We start from the raw sequence: 18,347 nt of genomic DNA, 5'->3' as shown, positions 1-18,347 counted from the left end.
GACTTTCTTCTTTGAAGCACAACAACAATTGCTTTAAACTATCATAAAACTTTAGTATTTTATGACAAAACGACTAAATAGCACACCAATACGACTTGAATACCCCAATTATTTCAATTCAAATAGAAAGTAGTTAATTATGGAAGGTTTACGGAAAACTGTTGGACTTCAGCTTCTATTCTGCTTGTGCGAAAATAAAGTGTTTCAAATTCACCGATATCAGAAGTCCCAGATTAGCCGCAGTTTTTAGTCAGAGAGATTATCTGCACCCGTCAACGATGAAAAACTAAGAACAAAAGAATCCATGATGGGATCTACAGATTTGTTGATTTTGTTATCATCAAGGAGGAGATTCTTCTTTTATGTGTCTGAATGTTAGGCCGAATAGGAACTGTGTACTTTGTTTAATTATGTATGCCCCTCTTATGCCAAATATCTGTAGATTAGTTTGTGATTATATTGTCCTGTTTATAACCCCGCGGGGGCATGTTACCTTGGTGAAGCCTCCACCTTGGCGTTATTGCAATCCCGGAGTATAAAGAGGTGGCCAATACCTCTAGTCTGGCCGGGACGAAAAAATTGGTTACAATCTACTGTTTGGCTTAGTCCTTGCGTAGATTGAAAGAGGTCAGACCACAGCACTGTATAATCTGGTACTACGGGTGGCCAGTTGCCCGCAGGTTATGTCCTAGCTGGCCAGTTGGTTGAGGTTCCTTCAGGATCCACGTAGTGGCTGTGGTTTAAACTCAAATTCGCGGAGAGAGTAAATGGCGGTTAAAAGGTGTAAGGTAAAGTCAATATTTCGGGATAAGTTCGGTGCTGTTGTCGAAACAACAGATACCCTACATAGGAGTGACTGTGGAACTAAACGTTGAAAATGAGTTGTCGTGTGTATTGCTCTTATGAATGTGTCGTATGAATGAGATGTATGCTGGGTTGAATGATGATGGATGAAAGGTATCATATACAAATGATACCATTGAATTTTGTCCAGATATGTTCAGAGTATACTCTGATGATACCCCTTTCTCAAGTCTACCCAGTGGATGAAAAAAAACACCGTGAAATAAGGCCGTTAAGGCACGTCCAGGTCCTGGTCAATCAATGCAAAGGAGTCAGCATGTCGAAGGTCATCTATCCACAATTCATATCAGCAACACATAATAAAGCTCTAGAGAGCATATGGAATAAAATAGCTGGTTAGAGATGACACTGTTCGGATTCCAACAAAATATATGACCTTGGCGCCGTGTATTAAGTTGTGGCATTGATCTAGGTGGTTGGATAGACATACGATTTATGTAACGGACCTATATTAAAATGGCTTTAAGCTGTATTACGGAAGTAATACTTTTGTGAGAATCCTGTTGCTTAAACATCTTTTGAAATTGCTTCTTGAGTAGCTTCTAGTGATTTTATAAGTTTTTCTTAAATTTGTCAAATATGTTCATAGTTTGTAAACTTTTTGTCTAACTGAAAAAATTTTAATGTCAAAGTTCCCACTTTCAAATCTCACAAACTATCTGAAATTTATGGAAGATATCCATAATAAGCTTCCTTGGGCTACATCAGCACATGAAAATGTACAAAAATTAAAAATGAAATATTTTAACTTAATTAAGCTTTAACTAAAATGTTTAAGTTAAATTTCAAAATGAGCAAATCTAATTCCACAAAAATTTAAACACAAAATTATATTTACATTTGCTTTAAACCAAATTCAGGCAAATTTTTATTTGCCAAATTATCAAATAACAAGCATTGGCTTTAAAAAATTAATTTTATATTATTTTTATTACTCGTAAACAATTTAGATATAGAAAACAGGTTTAAATTGAAAAACAAAAAATAATAATCACTTACCATCATCATCATTCGATTCATTGCCGGCGGCAGCTGGAGGTCCTTGTGGTACAGCATTGTGTTTAGCATGTTGCAAATTAGTCTTTGGCAAATTTATATTAAGCTTTGCTTGTGGCTGTTGAGGCTGCTGCTGCGGCTGTTGCCGTTGCTGTTGTTGTCTTGGGTCTGCAGCTACAAGTGGCAAAGTATTGGCCGCGAACTGAGCCTTAAAAATGCTAGTAGAAAATGGCAAAACAACAGTTGCCATAACTTTAGGCGGATGCTGCTGAGCAGCACCAATTGGAGAACAGGCGTGAAATAAACCAGAATCGGCAGTTTCGGCAGAGGAGCTGTTTAATAAACGCTGACGTGTGGTGTATATACCAGCATTAACTTGGTGGGGTAGTTGTAAGAAAGGCGCCCATGGCGGTACACGTAAATTAGAAGCAGCTGTAGTAGCTGCATACAAATTTAAAGCCGAGGTGGAGGGCAAAATATTAGTTAGTGTGGCATTAAGTGGAGGAGCTAAACGTTGGGCGGAAGCAACGGTGAGTAAACCGTTGCTTAAATGCTGTAGCAGTTGATCCATGACCATGTTTGAATTAATTTTCTAGTAAATTGTTTTATAGTTATTTATATATTCATTAACTAGACAACTAACAATTTCGTTTAAAATTGTATATAACACTTTATTATCTATGTATGTTTTCTAGCAAAAGTTCAACGATTAATCGTTAATTTTATTCGAATAGTCTCACACACACTACCGATAGATGTTAGAGCGAGCACGTATGAAGAATGTTGCTACGTTTAGACAACAAACCAAATGTGACACTGTTTGCTCGACGTTTTGCAAACAGTTTTTTTGTTGCTTATTCTTCTTTCTCTTTTTTATTCGATTAGTTTGAGTGTACTTATGTAGATTGTGGTTAATAAAAAAGTAAAATTATGTATATGTTGCAAGTAGATAATGATGAACAGTGAAATAAACTGAGAGCATGAAGTGAACTTGCACAAACAAAAGGTTGTTTGGAGTTGTCTGTTAAAGTTAAAACCGAAGCAGCAAGAGATAATGTTACAAATTGATTCAAATTACAATTTACGTTGCAAAGACAATCACAATCACACGAAAATAATAAAAATTCGATTGAAAAACATGTGTGTGTATGTGAGTGCAAAAAGTGTTAGAGCGTCGCTGCTGGCAAAAAAATAGAAAAAGTTTTTTCTTTTGTCTCTCAAAACCCCCAAACGATCGTTTTTTTTCTGCCTTAATGTCACCAAAATTTTGCACAGACTTATCATTGTAAAGTTAAAATTTTCAGAAACTTTAATTTAAAATAGAAAAAATCTATATTCCGCAATAATTATAAAAACACTTTAAAGATTTATTTGCAATTTATGAAATGGTAACAGTAGCATTTATCCTACAATTTAGTGCGCATGATCTGTAATAATCTCTCTTAGCTATTTACTCTCTAAGGAGATATATTCAATAGGTACATTATTCATATATTTAGTAAAAAAAAAATATACATAAAAACATTAAGGAGAACTTCCTACTCTGCCTCTTTTATGTTGTTTTATGTTAAGTAGTTGAGTAATAGTCAATCAGTCCAGAGGTCGTGGGTTGAAATCCCGCCTGTAAAGATGAACACAAATGGCTTGTTAATGGCCTATGTGTATTTTATGTAATGCATCATGTATCCTACTTTAAATCTATCTATCTATCTATCTATCTATCTATCTATCTATCTATCTATCTATCTATCTATCTATCTGTCTGTCTATCTATCTATCTATCTATCTATCTATCTATCTATCTATCTATCTATCTATCTATCTATCTATCTATCTATCTATCTATCTATCTATCTATCTATCTATCTATCTATCTATCTATCTATCTATCTATCTATCTGTCTATCTATCTATCTATCTATCTATCCATCTATCTATCTATCTATCTATCTATCTATCTATCTATCTATCTATCTATCTATCTATCTATCTATCTATCTATCTATCTATCTATCTATCTATCTATCTATCTATCTATCTATCTATCTATCTATCTATCTATCTATCTATCTATCTATCTATCTATCTATCTATCTATCTATCTATCTATCTATCTATCTATCTATCTATCTATCTATCTATCTATCTATCTATCTATCTATCTATCTATCTATCTATCTATCTATCTATCTATTCTATCTATCTATCTATCTATCTATCTATCTATCTATCTATCTATCTATCTATCTATCTATCTATCTATCTATCTATCTATCTATCTATCTATCTATCTATCTATCTATCTATCTATCTATCTATCTATCTATCTATCTATCTATCTATCTATCTATCTATCTATCTATCTATCTATCTATCTATCTATCTATCTATCTATCTATCTATCTATCTATCTATCTATCTATCTATCTATCTATCTATCTATCTATCTATCTATCTATCTATCTATCTATCTATCTATCTATCTATCTATCTATCTATCTATCCTATCTATCTATCTATCTATCTATTCTATCTATCTATCTATCTATCTATCTATCTATCTATCTATCTATCTATCTATCTATCTATCTATCTATCTATCTATCTATCTATCTATCTATCTATCTATCTATCTATCTATCTATCTATCTATCTATCTATCTATCTATCTATCTATCTATCTATCTATCTATCTATCTATCTATCTATCTATCTATCTATCTATCTATCTATCTATCTATCTATCTATCTATCTATCTATCTATCTATCTATCTATCTATCTATCTATCTATCTATCTATCTATCTATCTATCTATCTATCTATCTATCTATCTATCTATCTATCTATCTATCTATCTATCTATCTATCTATCTATCTGAAGTTATGAAATAAATAATAAAGCTATTAGTTCTAATTGCTTTTCAATGAGTGCAAACATATTTTAAAGAATTCTGAATTTCGATATAAAGCTTATATCCAAATTGAAAACGTTTCAACAAAAAAATCAAACCCTAATATTCTAAAAATATACACAAAAAAGAATTCCTGCTTATTTTTTTTCTTTACACACGAATTTAAACTTCTTCGAACATCAACAGCGTCAACCATAAACGTTTATAATAGCAATTAACACGCAGTACTTTCTTGTTATAGTAGTAGAGTCACAGGAGTTTTTGTAACTTGTAAATTTACAATTCAATTCAACTTCCCCTTCGTGTGGTTGCTACTGCTAGTAGTGCCACCAAAAACCACATTTTATTTCGTTCACTACATGTGCGAAAGAGACATAAAAACCGGAAAGTAAGTGTTGCACGTTGAAAAAATACTTCTCTCGTGTAAAGAAAACAATTCGTCACTAACACTATGCTGATACTAACTAATACTACTTGGCCACCATTTAATTTTATCCACCTGCAATGTCCGTTTTACTCTCTATTCGAGTTATTCCTTTGCTTGTGAGCAATCATAAACTATGGAGTTTTTACACTGTATAAAAAAAATAATATTGATATAATTTTATAAATTTAGGTTCAATTGAGATTAAGCAGAATGAATACATTTTTCGGGCCAGCTACTTGGACACATGTTTTTTTAAACTTCTGGCGACTTTGGTGTGAAAAAGAAAACAAGGGACAAATCATTTTTATATTACTACCTCTTTATGAAGCTAATAAATACATACTTGTTCAGAAAATATGGTCTTAAATTATGGAAATCTTCCGGTTACGATTCAATTATATTTTCATAATTGGAAAAATATTGAGAGTGTCAAATTGTTGATCTTGTCTCTAGGACTTCTTCCTATGGAAAGTCTCCAATATAATTATAATACCGAAGCCAGGAAGAGATTAAGTGTTGGCAAGAAAGAATGTGTAATATATTACTATTACATTTTCAAACTAACTCGCTTGCTAGATCACTCACCACAACAATTTCCTTAAATCGTGTACAAATTAAGTTCAAATCAAGATATTCATTCAATCTTTAACATTCATACATCAATATTATTGTTTTATCTCAAATCAAGTTGACATTTAAGCTTCAATCAAACCAGAAATTTCCCCAAGATTGATTTAAATAAAGATTGCTCCATTCTTTTTTAATACGGGAATCCACTCTAACCACAGAGTGAATAATATCCGACTTAAAACTCCATCTCCCCTTTGTGACTTACAAAGAATACCCAGGTGAAAATTTTCGTTCTTAAGCTGTCTATTCTCTGACTATTGCTGCCTCGAGATCTATAAACATCATATCCGTTTAAAACCACACAAATGCAATGGCCACATTTCACCTTTTCGATCCACTACAGTAACCATATGCGCCTCGAAGAGATCTCTTCAAAAACGAAACCAGACAAAGTCCAAAACTGTGCCACCGGTTTCAGGGGGTTTTGAGTGAGTTCTTGCTCCAATAGGATGTGATTAACGTACATTAGTAATTTGTTAAAAATTTTGTTTATTTTAAGATTTCGATCCATAATTAATTTATATTCCCATTAAGGGTCCATTCCGAAAATTAGCCTTATTTTGGTTCGCCCTCATAATTAACTAAATACGATTTTCCAATCCTTAATTATAGAATACTAATCTGACCTAAAAAATTCTCAATCAAGTTTTCGAGATACCCGTTAATGGCCATTATTAAGATGATAATATTGTGTTATGTCATCTGAAAATCCAATATCATACACCACTTTTGTGGCTCAGTATCATTTTCTAAGTCGATTAAGCCATGTAAACTTGTAATCAAACTAGAGGTCATAATTTTAAAGATCATTGGATAAATATTGGAACACAAATTTGGCCCAAAGACGATAAGCGGAACCCCTTATTTGTGAGCTTATAATTATGCCAAATATACCATTATCAGGACACGATATCCCAAAAACCTAATGAGATAGTTATGTCTTTTTAACAAATTTTTGTGCAGTGTACATTTTAAATTTTTTACCTTTACCAAACTCCCACACAAATAATAAAAAGCAACTACATACTAACTTTCAAGTACTAAAATAACACAAACAATAACAACAAAAAGACAAAAGCAACAATGTCGTTATCACTATTTCACACCAAGAGTGATAGAGAAAGAAAATTATTAAACCTCTTACGTGGACAATGCAAAATTGTTGTATCGTGCAAAAGAGCAGAGCAATAAAAGATGAATGAAATTCTATTAGAAAAAAATGGTTTCACTTAACAGCGACACTTAAGACGACACTAAAATAACAACAAAAACAACAACTGCAGCAAAAGCAACAGCAGCAGCAAAAAAATGAAAAATATTTTTCTGCTTCAGCAAGCAGAAGTGTATAAACAAAAATAATTATACAAAAAAAGAAAAAAAAACAGCAACAACAACGATGATGAGAATGAAATCAAAGAAAAAAAATGAGAAAAAAATCAATTTACCAGCCAACAACAGGGCTTACAATAGAAACACCAATGAGAGTGAAAGAGCACAATATATGTACACGGTTTTAGTAAACTTCAAAACAAGGGTGTGGTTTATAAAATAAAATACTGGGAAATTTGTTATTTGTGTGTGTATATTATACAAATTTTGGTAGAAGAAAATTGAAAATTGTATTTATGTTGTATATGGGGAGGAAATGTTAAGTTCAAATAGATTAAATCTTAAATTAACAAAAAAAAAAAAAAACAAAATAAATAAATAAAAAGAAAATAAAGGCAACAAAGATGAAAATAAAAATAAATAAACTTTTACTAATTGTAAGTGTAAAAGTGTTAGTTTTTGTTGTTGCCACTTTTTTTTCTTATAGAATTTTCCACTTGCCATAGAATCATGGTAAAGCAATAATAACTTGTGTTAAATTATGTACGTATATCACGGTATTCCCACTTATTCTCTCTGTATTCTGTATGTAGGTATAATGCATATGTACATACATTTTCATAAATTTTTTTGTATTGTAGACATTTCATAAAATTATTATTATTACGATTATTATTATTAGTAATTTAAAACAACAAAATTAGGATGATTAACTACATTAAAGTTAAGGAGTTTTTAGGGTTGCCATAGGTATTAAAAAGTTATCAGAAATTTCTTTAAAATATTCAAAATCTCTCTTAGAGTGTGAAAAATGTTTTATAATATAGTGTATTATTATCAAAGTTTGTCCATATATTCATTTTGTAAAGAACTGATATCGAATGTATTGTACAGTTCATCAATTAAGTATTTTGCTTAATATTTATCGAAGGAACCTTTTGCTCAATTATAAATAATACCTATTTTCATTGTAACAAACATGTTTATTGTTGGAAATGTTATAAATGTCTAAATTGCATATTTTGCTTTAAATTGCATATATTTTGCATATTTTCAACATTTCTATTGCATATTTTTTAATTTTTCTAAATCACAATTTTATGTTTTCTCTATATTTCATATTTTTACAACAAATTTGGTATTTACATATTTAGATTTTGAGTTTGTGCTGCTAAATGTAACGTTCAAAATATTGGTCCTTAAAGTATCGGTTAAGTATTAATTTCTGTGTGTCCATATAAAAAGATGACTTGATGAAATTTTGTTCTCACATCTTTCTCACGTCCATAATTCACTTATAAAACATTACCAAACGACAAAATTCGGAAGAAATATAATTTATACAAAAGTACATTTATTCAGCAAATTTTATTAGAATCGCTATCAAGTTTTCCACTTTCAGAAATTAAATTACTTAAAGTTATTTCTTAGTCTTTATATTTGTCATTTTCGAGGTCGTGATTCCGTGGTATTATAGTATATAAAGCAGTCCTTAAAAACCTGTATATTTGTTCTCAAAACACTAAGTATGTATCTTCACAAAGAAATATTTTTGGTGCATATTTTTCATATTTTTAGTGCATATTTTCCCATTTTATAGTGCATATTATAAGCGCATATTTTTAATTTTTTTTAGTGCATGAAAATCCTTGCCCTGGTTATTATATTAAATAACTACATTATCTAGATTACTCATTACCAAAATTTTAAGATTGCTTATGTTTTTAGTACAGGTCTCAGTTACATATCTCCAATTTTTGAATCACTTATCTATTCATCTGATCATAAGTGTCATCAGCAAAATTGGAAATGGTTAATCAAAGGTATACAATAGATAAAGTGTTGATCCTAGAATACTTTCCTATAAAAGCTTTGATCGCAAGCGGTTTACTTGTACTATTGTAACATGTTATTATCGGAAATCGAATTGATGATCTGGAATAAGAATGTTATAATTTTCCTTTGGAAAACTATCACAGGGAAATAATATGATCTCTCTATAGGACCGTTATCATAAATATTTAGAGGTAACATCCCTACACTCAAAAAACAATTAAGTCATCCGGGCTTGAATTATTTCATATCGGTGTCAATAATACGGTCCTGGTTTGGATAGAATCAAGTGAAAAATGAATCAATTTTGAATCAGCGACTAAAGTGTTGATTTTAGTACGATTTAAGCTCTTTTGGGATCAAAGTGATTTCAAAGCGTGCTTGATTTAATCTTGAAATTAGATCGAAATTATCCAAAATATGCTTGTTTCTAGAATTTTTAACTTGATTAAAGTACTTTTAATCCTGATTAAGTTTCATTATAATCAAAGTATTTTGGGGGTATTACTTTAATATTCAAAAAATACTACTTATAGTCTTATACTTTGGACTTTGTGTCGAAGTGTCATTACATTTTTTTTAACCGACTTTCCAAAGGGAGATATTTGAAACTTTTAATATATTTGCGATTAATTCAACTTTCTCCCGAACGAAGCGCATTTCAAATATTTTCACTTTTTTGCTGCAAATTATTCACGTAGCCATACGATGGAATGCTTACATCTGAAAGAGCATTCGGTTAAGGCTCTCTTAAGTTCTACTTATCCTAATAATACATTCACACATTCCGGTTATTGTAATATTCTATCTGGCATCAGTGTCTCAAAGATCCTTGCAAATTCTGTGTGTGGTATAGAATACATTGATGACGCGATCTGTATGTCTCAATAGTTGGAGTATCTAATGTCTCAAAGTTCCTGAGAAGTTCTGTGCGTGCTATGCCTTCTGACACATCCGATGTTTGTGTAAAGCCTTCCAATGTGTTTAGAATACATTGATGGCGCGTCCTGTATGTCTCAATAGGTCTCAAAGTTCCTCAAAGTCTGGTATGCTTTTGGACACGTTCGATTTTTGTGTTTAGCCTTCCAATGTGTTCTGTATACATTGAGTGCGTATCCTTTAACCGTATCATATCTTATTTATGTCTCAAAATGGGAGGAACAACATGTACATGGTACACAAAACAAAAAAATCGTTTTATATCATACTTTTTTCCATAGAAGTTCTAGTGTTTTGAATTTGGACCAAAGTTTACCATTCGAAGCAATCTACTAGAAAAAGAAAGTGTAAGAGTGTTTGTGTAGTTATTTCAACTTCCTTGTTATCTTGCGGAAGTATTTTCTTTGTCTTTCGTTTATTGTGTTTAATATCCTACGACTATGAAATATATCGACTGAAATTCTATACAACTCCTAAGGATAAGAATGTCCTGAGCACATAAACACTTACTTACATACAATTTTATATTAAAATATATATATGCATATGTATTTGTTTGTATTTTCAGTTTTATATGTGAAATCGTATGTGTGTATAAAAGTATATCTAAATTAGTAAATGTGTGTATAAACATTTTTCTTCATTGTGTATTAAGAATGAATTATTGTTAACAATATTTTAAGTGGTTTTTTTCTCTTTTAACTTAAAACAAAAAAGGACTTCCTTTTCATTTTTCCTCCTTCTTCCTGGCATTCATTGTTTATATGCTTGGCTGGTTCCTTAAGCGCTATTGATTGTTTTATGTGTTCATTAAGTAATAATGTGTTTTTTGTTGATTTCATTTAATATTAGTTAAAAATATTAAATAAATAATTTCCTTAAATATAAGAATGCAATTACTTTATTAACACATTTACTTACAGGTTGCTTTCTAATTAAGTGTTTTGAAAATGAAAAACTATAATAATTACTAAAAAGCTTTTTTCTTAATTTAATCTTTATAGTTTTAAAGATTTTATATAATTTAAATGTGTTATAATTAAATTGATTTTTTATTTTGTTTTTTTTTTTTTAATTTACCTTAAATGAAATTAATGTCTGTTACAAAAGTACTAATTAAGATTTTGTTGTTGGTATTTAATAAAAAAAAAAAACATATTTTCAATTCAGCGCCATATTTGTTTTTCGTCTTTATATTCTTGTCCTTTTAAGTTTTCCTTTTTACGGTTGAAAACTTTTTTTCAGTTGCTACAGGCATTATAAGCTTACACCATTTCCAAGATTGCGGCTTCTAGTAGTTCAGGTTCCTAAGTAAGCAATTTGAGAATGACTGAAATCTTAGGAGAATTTGTATAGAGTTTTGAACATCTATTGGTTCTATATGCCATAATTTTAGCCAGATTTTAATTTTAAAAGATCACAAGTTCAAGTAAAATTTCAGATCCACTTTGTAGTTTGCTCTCTAATATCGAAATAGTTTTAGACCTCTTTACCCTTTAATATTATCAATATTATATGTGGTTTTAGGCTTAGAAGGACCAGACACCTTTGTTTGTTTTAATAAGAGCAATTAGTTGATCCAAGGTCTGTCCTTAGAATGGTACGTTTTTCTATGTCTTAACGTCCATTATTATACAGATTATTCACATGCTAGTTCAAATGTACCATCCGTTAGGGCCTAACGCCTAAAAAATCATTGAAATCGTTCATGCGAAAGAGAGGGAAGTGTTTTTTTGTTCGTTACGCTTCTATATATCCCGTGAGAGGTCGTTGTCAAGTCATTGTGATGCGATTCATTGTCCATATCTTCAAAGGATTTGGCTTGTAAATAAATTTTGGTGACAGTTTTGAAAGATGTCGGTTTCACTCTGTATACCTACAAAAGGTGGCGTCAGAAGTTCATAAAGTTCGACACATCGGTTAGGTTTAAATAATGATTCCAATTTCGAGTTTTCAAATCGAAACCTTGGGACTTTCAGTAAGAAATTGTGATGTTTTCTGATTCTTAAATAAAAAAATGCAATAAAGGAAATGGTGTTTTTAAACAAAAATATAAGGATTTTTTTGATATACATATACATACGAATATAGTACATATACATACAAAGACATTGAAAATAATTTGTTTTCCATTATCATTTTGCACGAATCTATATGAACGAACGAACGCATACTCAATTCAATTAATTTCCACTTGCCTGACTGTCTGCCTTCTGATGTTGCGACTACTATGGCTGTTTCTGCTGCTGCTGTTGTTGTTGTTGGTATTTTTACTTGTAGTATATGTATGTATGTTGTTGCTGGTTGGGCTGCCAAACAAACAGACATCTAGACATTGAATAAATGAAACAAACCATCCTGACAGTCGAAAAACTTTTCCTATCCAACACCCAATAAAATTAACTCCCCTTTTTTTTGTTGGGTGCTGGTGTTTGTGCTGGGATGTACATACATATGTGTCTATGTGTGTATTTCATTTGAGGCAATTCGTAGAGTAGTATTCCTTTTCATTCTTTTTAATTTGTTTCCTTCATTTTGTTTGTTTAATTTCCTCGTTAATAAGTTTCTTTTTTTTTTGTTTTTGTTTTATTTTTATCATTTTTCTATTTGCCACAAAAAAGTTGATAAAATCTTTTAATATTTTTGAATCTTGGTATGTTATGTTCTAGTAGGTCTTAAGGAGAGAATTCAAGGAAAATTAAATTCTTTATTACATATTTATAACGTCTATATATAGAAACACACAAACATATTTCTTCATGTCACAGGCATGTAAATAAGTATTCACAGTGGAGAGTTTACACTGAGAATAAATATTTGCAAACTAAATAAGAATTAGTATTTACTAAGACCTGGTTCACACTGGAAAACTTTTTTAGAGAAACTTTTGATTTTTGTGTGTGAGAGAAAGAGAAAGAAATATCAACCATCTCTTTCTCTAACACACAAAATTAAAAGTTTCTCTACAAAAGGATTTTCCTAATTTTTTATATAAGGATCAACAATATTTCCAACTGTTTTTGAAAGAGAGCAGCAAGATCATCTTAAATTTGAAAATTTTCTTATGTTTTAAGTAAATAAGTTTACACCTGTCAATAATTAATAAAAAAATAAATATATTTAAATCAGAATAAAAACAACATGTTTGTCATATTGGTAATTATCGGAAAACTACCGAAACAAATAAATATTAAACTATTTGGCAACATGACTTGCAGATTTCATAAATAGATATTTCCACAAATCAAAAACAAAAAAATGTCTGGCAAAAAAAAAAAAAACTTATTAAACCAAAAATAAATAATGAAAAACAATATTAGTCAAAGAATTGATTAAATTTTGATTAGTAAAACAAAAAATTAATATTATAATTTTAGTAAATGACTTCATACGACAGTTGATATGAAATTAAAAACCAATTAAAATAAATATAAAGATCACTGTCACTTCTGACAATATAAAATACAAATAATTGTAATTAAAATATTCATGACATAAAATTATATCTGAACGTAATAAAGTCTCATACACAAAAATAATAATAATATGTTCATAAGTATGTGAATATAAACTCACAGATACTAATAGTATGTATGTTTGTGTGCCGGTATAATGTTAAATGTCATTTGTTATGCAAAAACTGAGAGGGTAAAACTGAAAATTTTGTTTACAAATAAACAAACAAACTTTTAGATAAATATTTATTTATTTATTCATTTAATAATGATAATTAATATTTTCATAAAACTTACATACGTATTCACACTTATACGCAACTACAGTAGTGAACAAATTTATAAATTACTAGCATACCCTGGGTGCTTCGCTACCCTAAAAAATCAAAAAGTACCATCGGAAAAACGAAAAAGTACAAAAATCTCTCTCAATAAATTCTCATTTAATAAGGACCGTGTGTTCCGGTTAACCATTATAAAGAATCTAAAGGGTACCATTTGAAGAATAGAAAAGTACCAAATAGTTCCCACTTACAGAATATTGTTCCTAGGTTGAATATTTTAGAAAATTAAAAAAGTACAATTTATGAGATAAAAAGTACTAACAAGTTGTCTCTTAAAGAAGCTTATTTAATGAGGACCATGTATGTTTAATAATCATGTGTTTTTAGTTCATATTAAAGAACATACATAGATCATCATTTGAAGGAAGAAAAAGTACCAAAAGTGGAATAAAGTTTTCCTAAGTGGAAAGTACTAATAAAAAGAATACAATGTTTCCCCTTTTCGCTTAGAAGTATACTTTTTCGAGAATTATGTATACAAAATGTTCCGTATTTAAATCTATATATCACAGATAAATCTCAAATGATTCAAATCTGCATTCATTTATTCCAGAAAAATTGTGCTTTCAAAAAGGTACCAAACAATTTACTCGAATTTGGTCCTATATAGGCCTTAGTACTCATATTCCAAAATAATATACCAATAGCTTATTTTGTGTAAGTAAATAAACTACTTTTTGAAATTTTATAAATAAGTTTGAATAAAATAAAATTTCCCGTTTTTTCCCTTTTTGCTACTTTTTTACCCGGTGAAATAGCAAAAATTTTATTACAATAATATTATTACAGAGTTAGTCCATAATTTAATAGGAATAATTCAATAAACCGAAAAAATTTTCTTAATGTGCAAAAAAAAGTACCATAAATACAGTTTTCTCCCTTTTACACCCAAAAAGGACTGAATTTTAAAAAAATATGAAACAGGTGTCTCATAATTTTGGGAGATGTATCCAAAATATTTAGAAAAACTTGATTATTTTAATTAGTTCAAAAGTTATAAAGGGCCATAAAGGTACCAAAATCACCTTTGTTACACATTTTTACCCCTTAAAAGAAAACCTGTTTTACCCGTTTTTTCCCCCTTTTACCCGTAAATGTTCAAATTTCCAAAAATCATTTTCATGATTCTAGGTTCAGCCGTTTGGGCTATGCGATGATGAATCAGTCAGTTAGTTGATTTTATCCCCCGTGATAATAATAAACGCAATGTTAATGAGAACTGCAGAAATTGAGATTATTCCCTTGTAAACCGTACTTTGTAAAGAACTAGGATTGGACTAAAACTTATCCAAATATATGGTAAAAATATGGAATATGTGATGTGAGGTTTAAGGTAAGGACCACGTAATCCATTCATTCCTTGCTAAAAGTATGGCCGTATATGATCCACAACATGGTCTCTGGTTTTCAAAAAAGTAAACATAATTCATGCTTGCATTACGTAGGACTGCCAAATGGTTCATGTACTTAAATAATGTTTACAAACGAGTAGTTTTGGGATTACCTAAATGGATCATTTATTTCATATCATATAGATCATATATTTCACATACTAAGTTCATAGTTTCTCGAGGGAGTTTTCCAGTTTTTCTTACCGAGCACGCCCCTGGGTGGTAGATAGGGGGTGGTGATGGACAATCTGTCCTCTGCCAGCGTTAATTTCACTTAAGGTGAGGGAGGGCAGATTGTCGCAAGTGTTGATCTACTCGCGAGTCACGTGTCGTCGTCATCCTGCAATCGTGAGCATAATACTACTACGGAGGTGGGTACCTTGGCCTCCGAAGTGGGCAATGCGTCAAGTGTACAGCATGCCACTGGCAAAAATATAGGGATGAAAGAGAAGGTTGTATTCGGAGAGAGCTCTAAGCTACCTCAGCCTTTAAATATAGGTGAGGGTTCCAACTCTGAATCCTCAGATGATAATAATAATACCATTATAGCAAATCCCAAAAAAGATGAAGTAGAGCAATTGATAAAAGATGTAAGTGATAGCATAGCTAGACTATACCTATTACAAAGAAAAGATTTTCTGGAGCACAGAGGAGGATGTTGGAAATGATGCTGCAGGAAATCATAGTTAGTTAATCCCATGACACTACAAAGGAAAAATCGGACTCTTTCACAAGATCTGAGGCAAAAAGAATAAACCTAAGAAGAAAAAGAGCTCCCCGTCTTCTAATACACAGTCGAAGCCAAGCCATACTTCACTCAAAGGAACCTCAAGTGAGAATCCTGCGAGTAAGGGTGACAACGCCAAGCCAGACGAGAAGCTAGACGGAGGAATAGAGAAATAGCCGCCATCTTACGTTAAAAATCCTTACATGTAGTACATTCGATATTAACCTAAAATATGTTGTTGCAATTCTTTATCTTCTTCGCCAGCCCAACACTGACGTCCAATATTACAATAAGTATTACTATTGTCTTTAACAAGATCATTTTCTGTAAAATGTTCTTTTGAAAGAGATTATTTCCCGTACTTCTCTCATGGCCCGGATTTTTCAAAGTGTCATCTGAGTTTGGACGTCAAATTAATGTAATGGAGAAAATATTTCGAACATTCTACGTTTCATTTGAAAGACTTAATGGATACACAACTATCCTCCTTAATGTTATTTAATTTTCAAATTCTTTTGTCCATATCGTTGTCGTAAATTTCATTGCAGGCATTAGGTAACCTGACAGAGATCAAACTCGCATTAGTTTATAAACGCCACATAGAAACTGGGATAGTGTCATCTCGATATACTTCCCATTTTTGTAGTATTTAAAACATCTGCTGTTCAAAAATTGGTTTGTTTTGGTCATAAACTATTATTTCTCATTGTGGGTAAATTTTTGCGGTTACTACCCGATTTAAGAATCCATATAATCGGCTCAGAATTCATCACTTTCAGAGTCGATTTTGCTATGTCCGTCCGTCTATCCGTCCATGTAAACCTTGTAATCAAACTACAGATCTTTTATGGTATCGCAGACGAAACCTGTTGAAAATGGTTTACATCGGTCCATTATTTCACCTAGCCCACATACAACTGAACCCGCCGAATAGAGCTTTTAAGTTCAAAATTATGTTTAATATACTGATACCTCGACAAATAGCTGCAAAAACCAAGTACTATCCCAGACTTGATGACCCTCACGAATTCCATAATAATAGGTCCTCATATAACCCTAGCCCCTATGAAAAGCCCCCATCAAAATTTCACTTTAATGTCCACAATTTTATTCAACAATAAACGACTTAAGTATGTATATCTGAGGCAAGATACAATTCAACTTAAATGCTTAAATATGGCAACTAAATCACATTATATTTTTGTCAAAGGTCGGGCCTCGCCCGACTATAATTTCCTACTTGTTGTATATTTAAATTTAAGATACAAATTTCGAAGTCCCTATTTTGTAAAACACATCTGTAACTATGTGTATAAAGTAATAAAAATGTATCTATTGAAACATTTAAATAAATAATTTATCAAAAAAATAAATTATATACAAATCCATAGATTTTCCAAAAAATCTATGACTATTGTACAAGTATTTATTAGTTTTAAGCCAACAACACATGTATGGAATTGCTCATTATTAGAGTTGATATCAATTCTAATCTAATTTGTTTTTAATTCAAGTGTACATACTTACACATATACACACACACATACATACATTCGAAACACTTTGATACAGTTTTGATTATTCGGTATTAATAAACAATGATTTTCTTTTGTGGAAAATAACACTCGTACTCAATAGAGTGATGAATATTAATTTAGTTGATTAAAAATAAAATAATAAAAATAATGACAATAATAATAAATGATTGATTTGTTATAGAAAATTACCTGCCTGTATAGACGACACCATGTCAAAAGCACACAAGCATTAAGATTATCAATGACATTTAAAATGAAATTGCTGTCATAAATAGAGAATAATGGTCGCTATGACAAATTCAAAAATACATAAACATACAGACATATGTACATACGTACATATTTATAATAATATTTCAATATTTAAATATCTCATTGTAATTGTATCTTTTTTTAATTTCATCCTTTAGATAAGAAAGGAAATTTTCCCATAATTTTATTTCAAATCAAATTTTATCTTTCGTTTATTGTCTTGTTAGCCTACACTCCCTCCCTCCTTTCTACCATTGACAAATTCTCACTCCACTCTTTTTCGAATATGAGATTTAAGCTAACAATGGATAAATGAAAATAGAAGGAGAGATTTAATGTGATAATAAGAGCGTAAATAAAGGGCTGACTTACATACATACGTACATTCCATATAGAAAATATTCACAGACATACAGACTAACTGACACGCTTGCAATCACAATCTATTTGAAATGTCATATTAAGCAAACATAACACCCAAATATCATACATCATCGTAACGCTGAATGTCACTTTGTCTCTATGACAGTCAGACGAACGAAATGCAATACATACGAACAAATAAATACTCGATGGATCTACAAACAGAATTAACAAGCGTATCTATGACTCGTTCTACGGGGTTATTAAAACTTTATACTTAGCTAAAACTAATCTTCAGAAATGAAAATCTCGGGTCTGTTCCCCTAAAAATAGTAATTATGGAAA

The 18,347-nt window shown here is 30.7% G+C and overlaps 1 protein-coding gene across 1 annotated transcript in view; it reads right to left on the bottom strand.

The window, feature by feature from the left end:
• The window catches only part of LOC111676572 (homeobox protein unc-4), a 57,391-nt gene extending 54,363 nt beyond the window's left edge, over nucleotides 1-3,028 (bottom strand). Inside the window, exon 1 of the mRNA XM_023437520.2 lies at nucleotides 1,864-3,028. Coding sequence (XP_023293288.2) covers nucleotides 1,864-2,437 — 574 coding nt within the window. The 5' untranslated portion in view covers nucleotides 2,438-3,028. The remainder of the gene's footprint in view (nucleotides 1-1,863) is intronic.
• Nucleotides 3,029-18,347: the final 15,319 nt, after the last annotated feature.

The sequence above is a fragment of the Lucilia cuprina genome, chromosome 3 (assembly GCF_022045245.1).
Source record: "Lucilia cuprina isolate Lc7/37 chromosome 3, ASM2204524v1, whole genome shotgun sequence".
NCBI lineage: Eukaryota > Metazoa > Arthropoda > Insecta > Diptera > Calliphoridae > Lucilia > Lucilia cuprina.
This window is presented reverse-complemented; position numbering and strand designations above follow the sequence as displayed.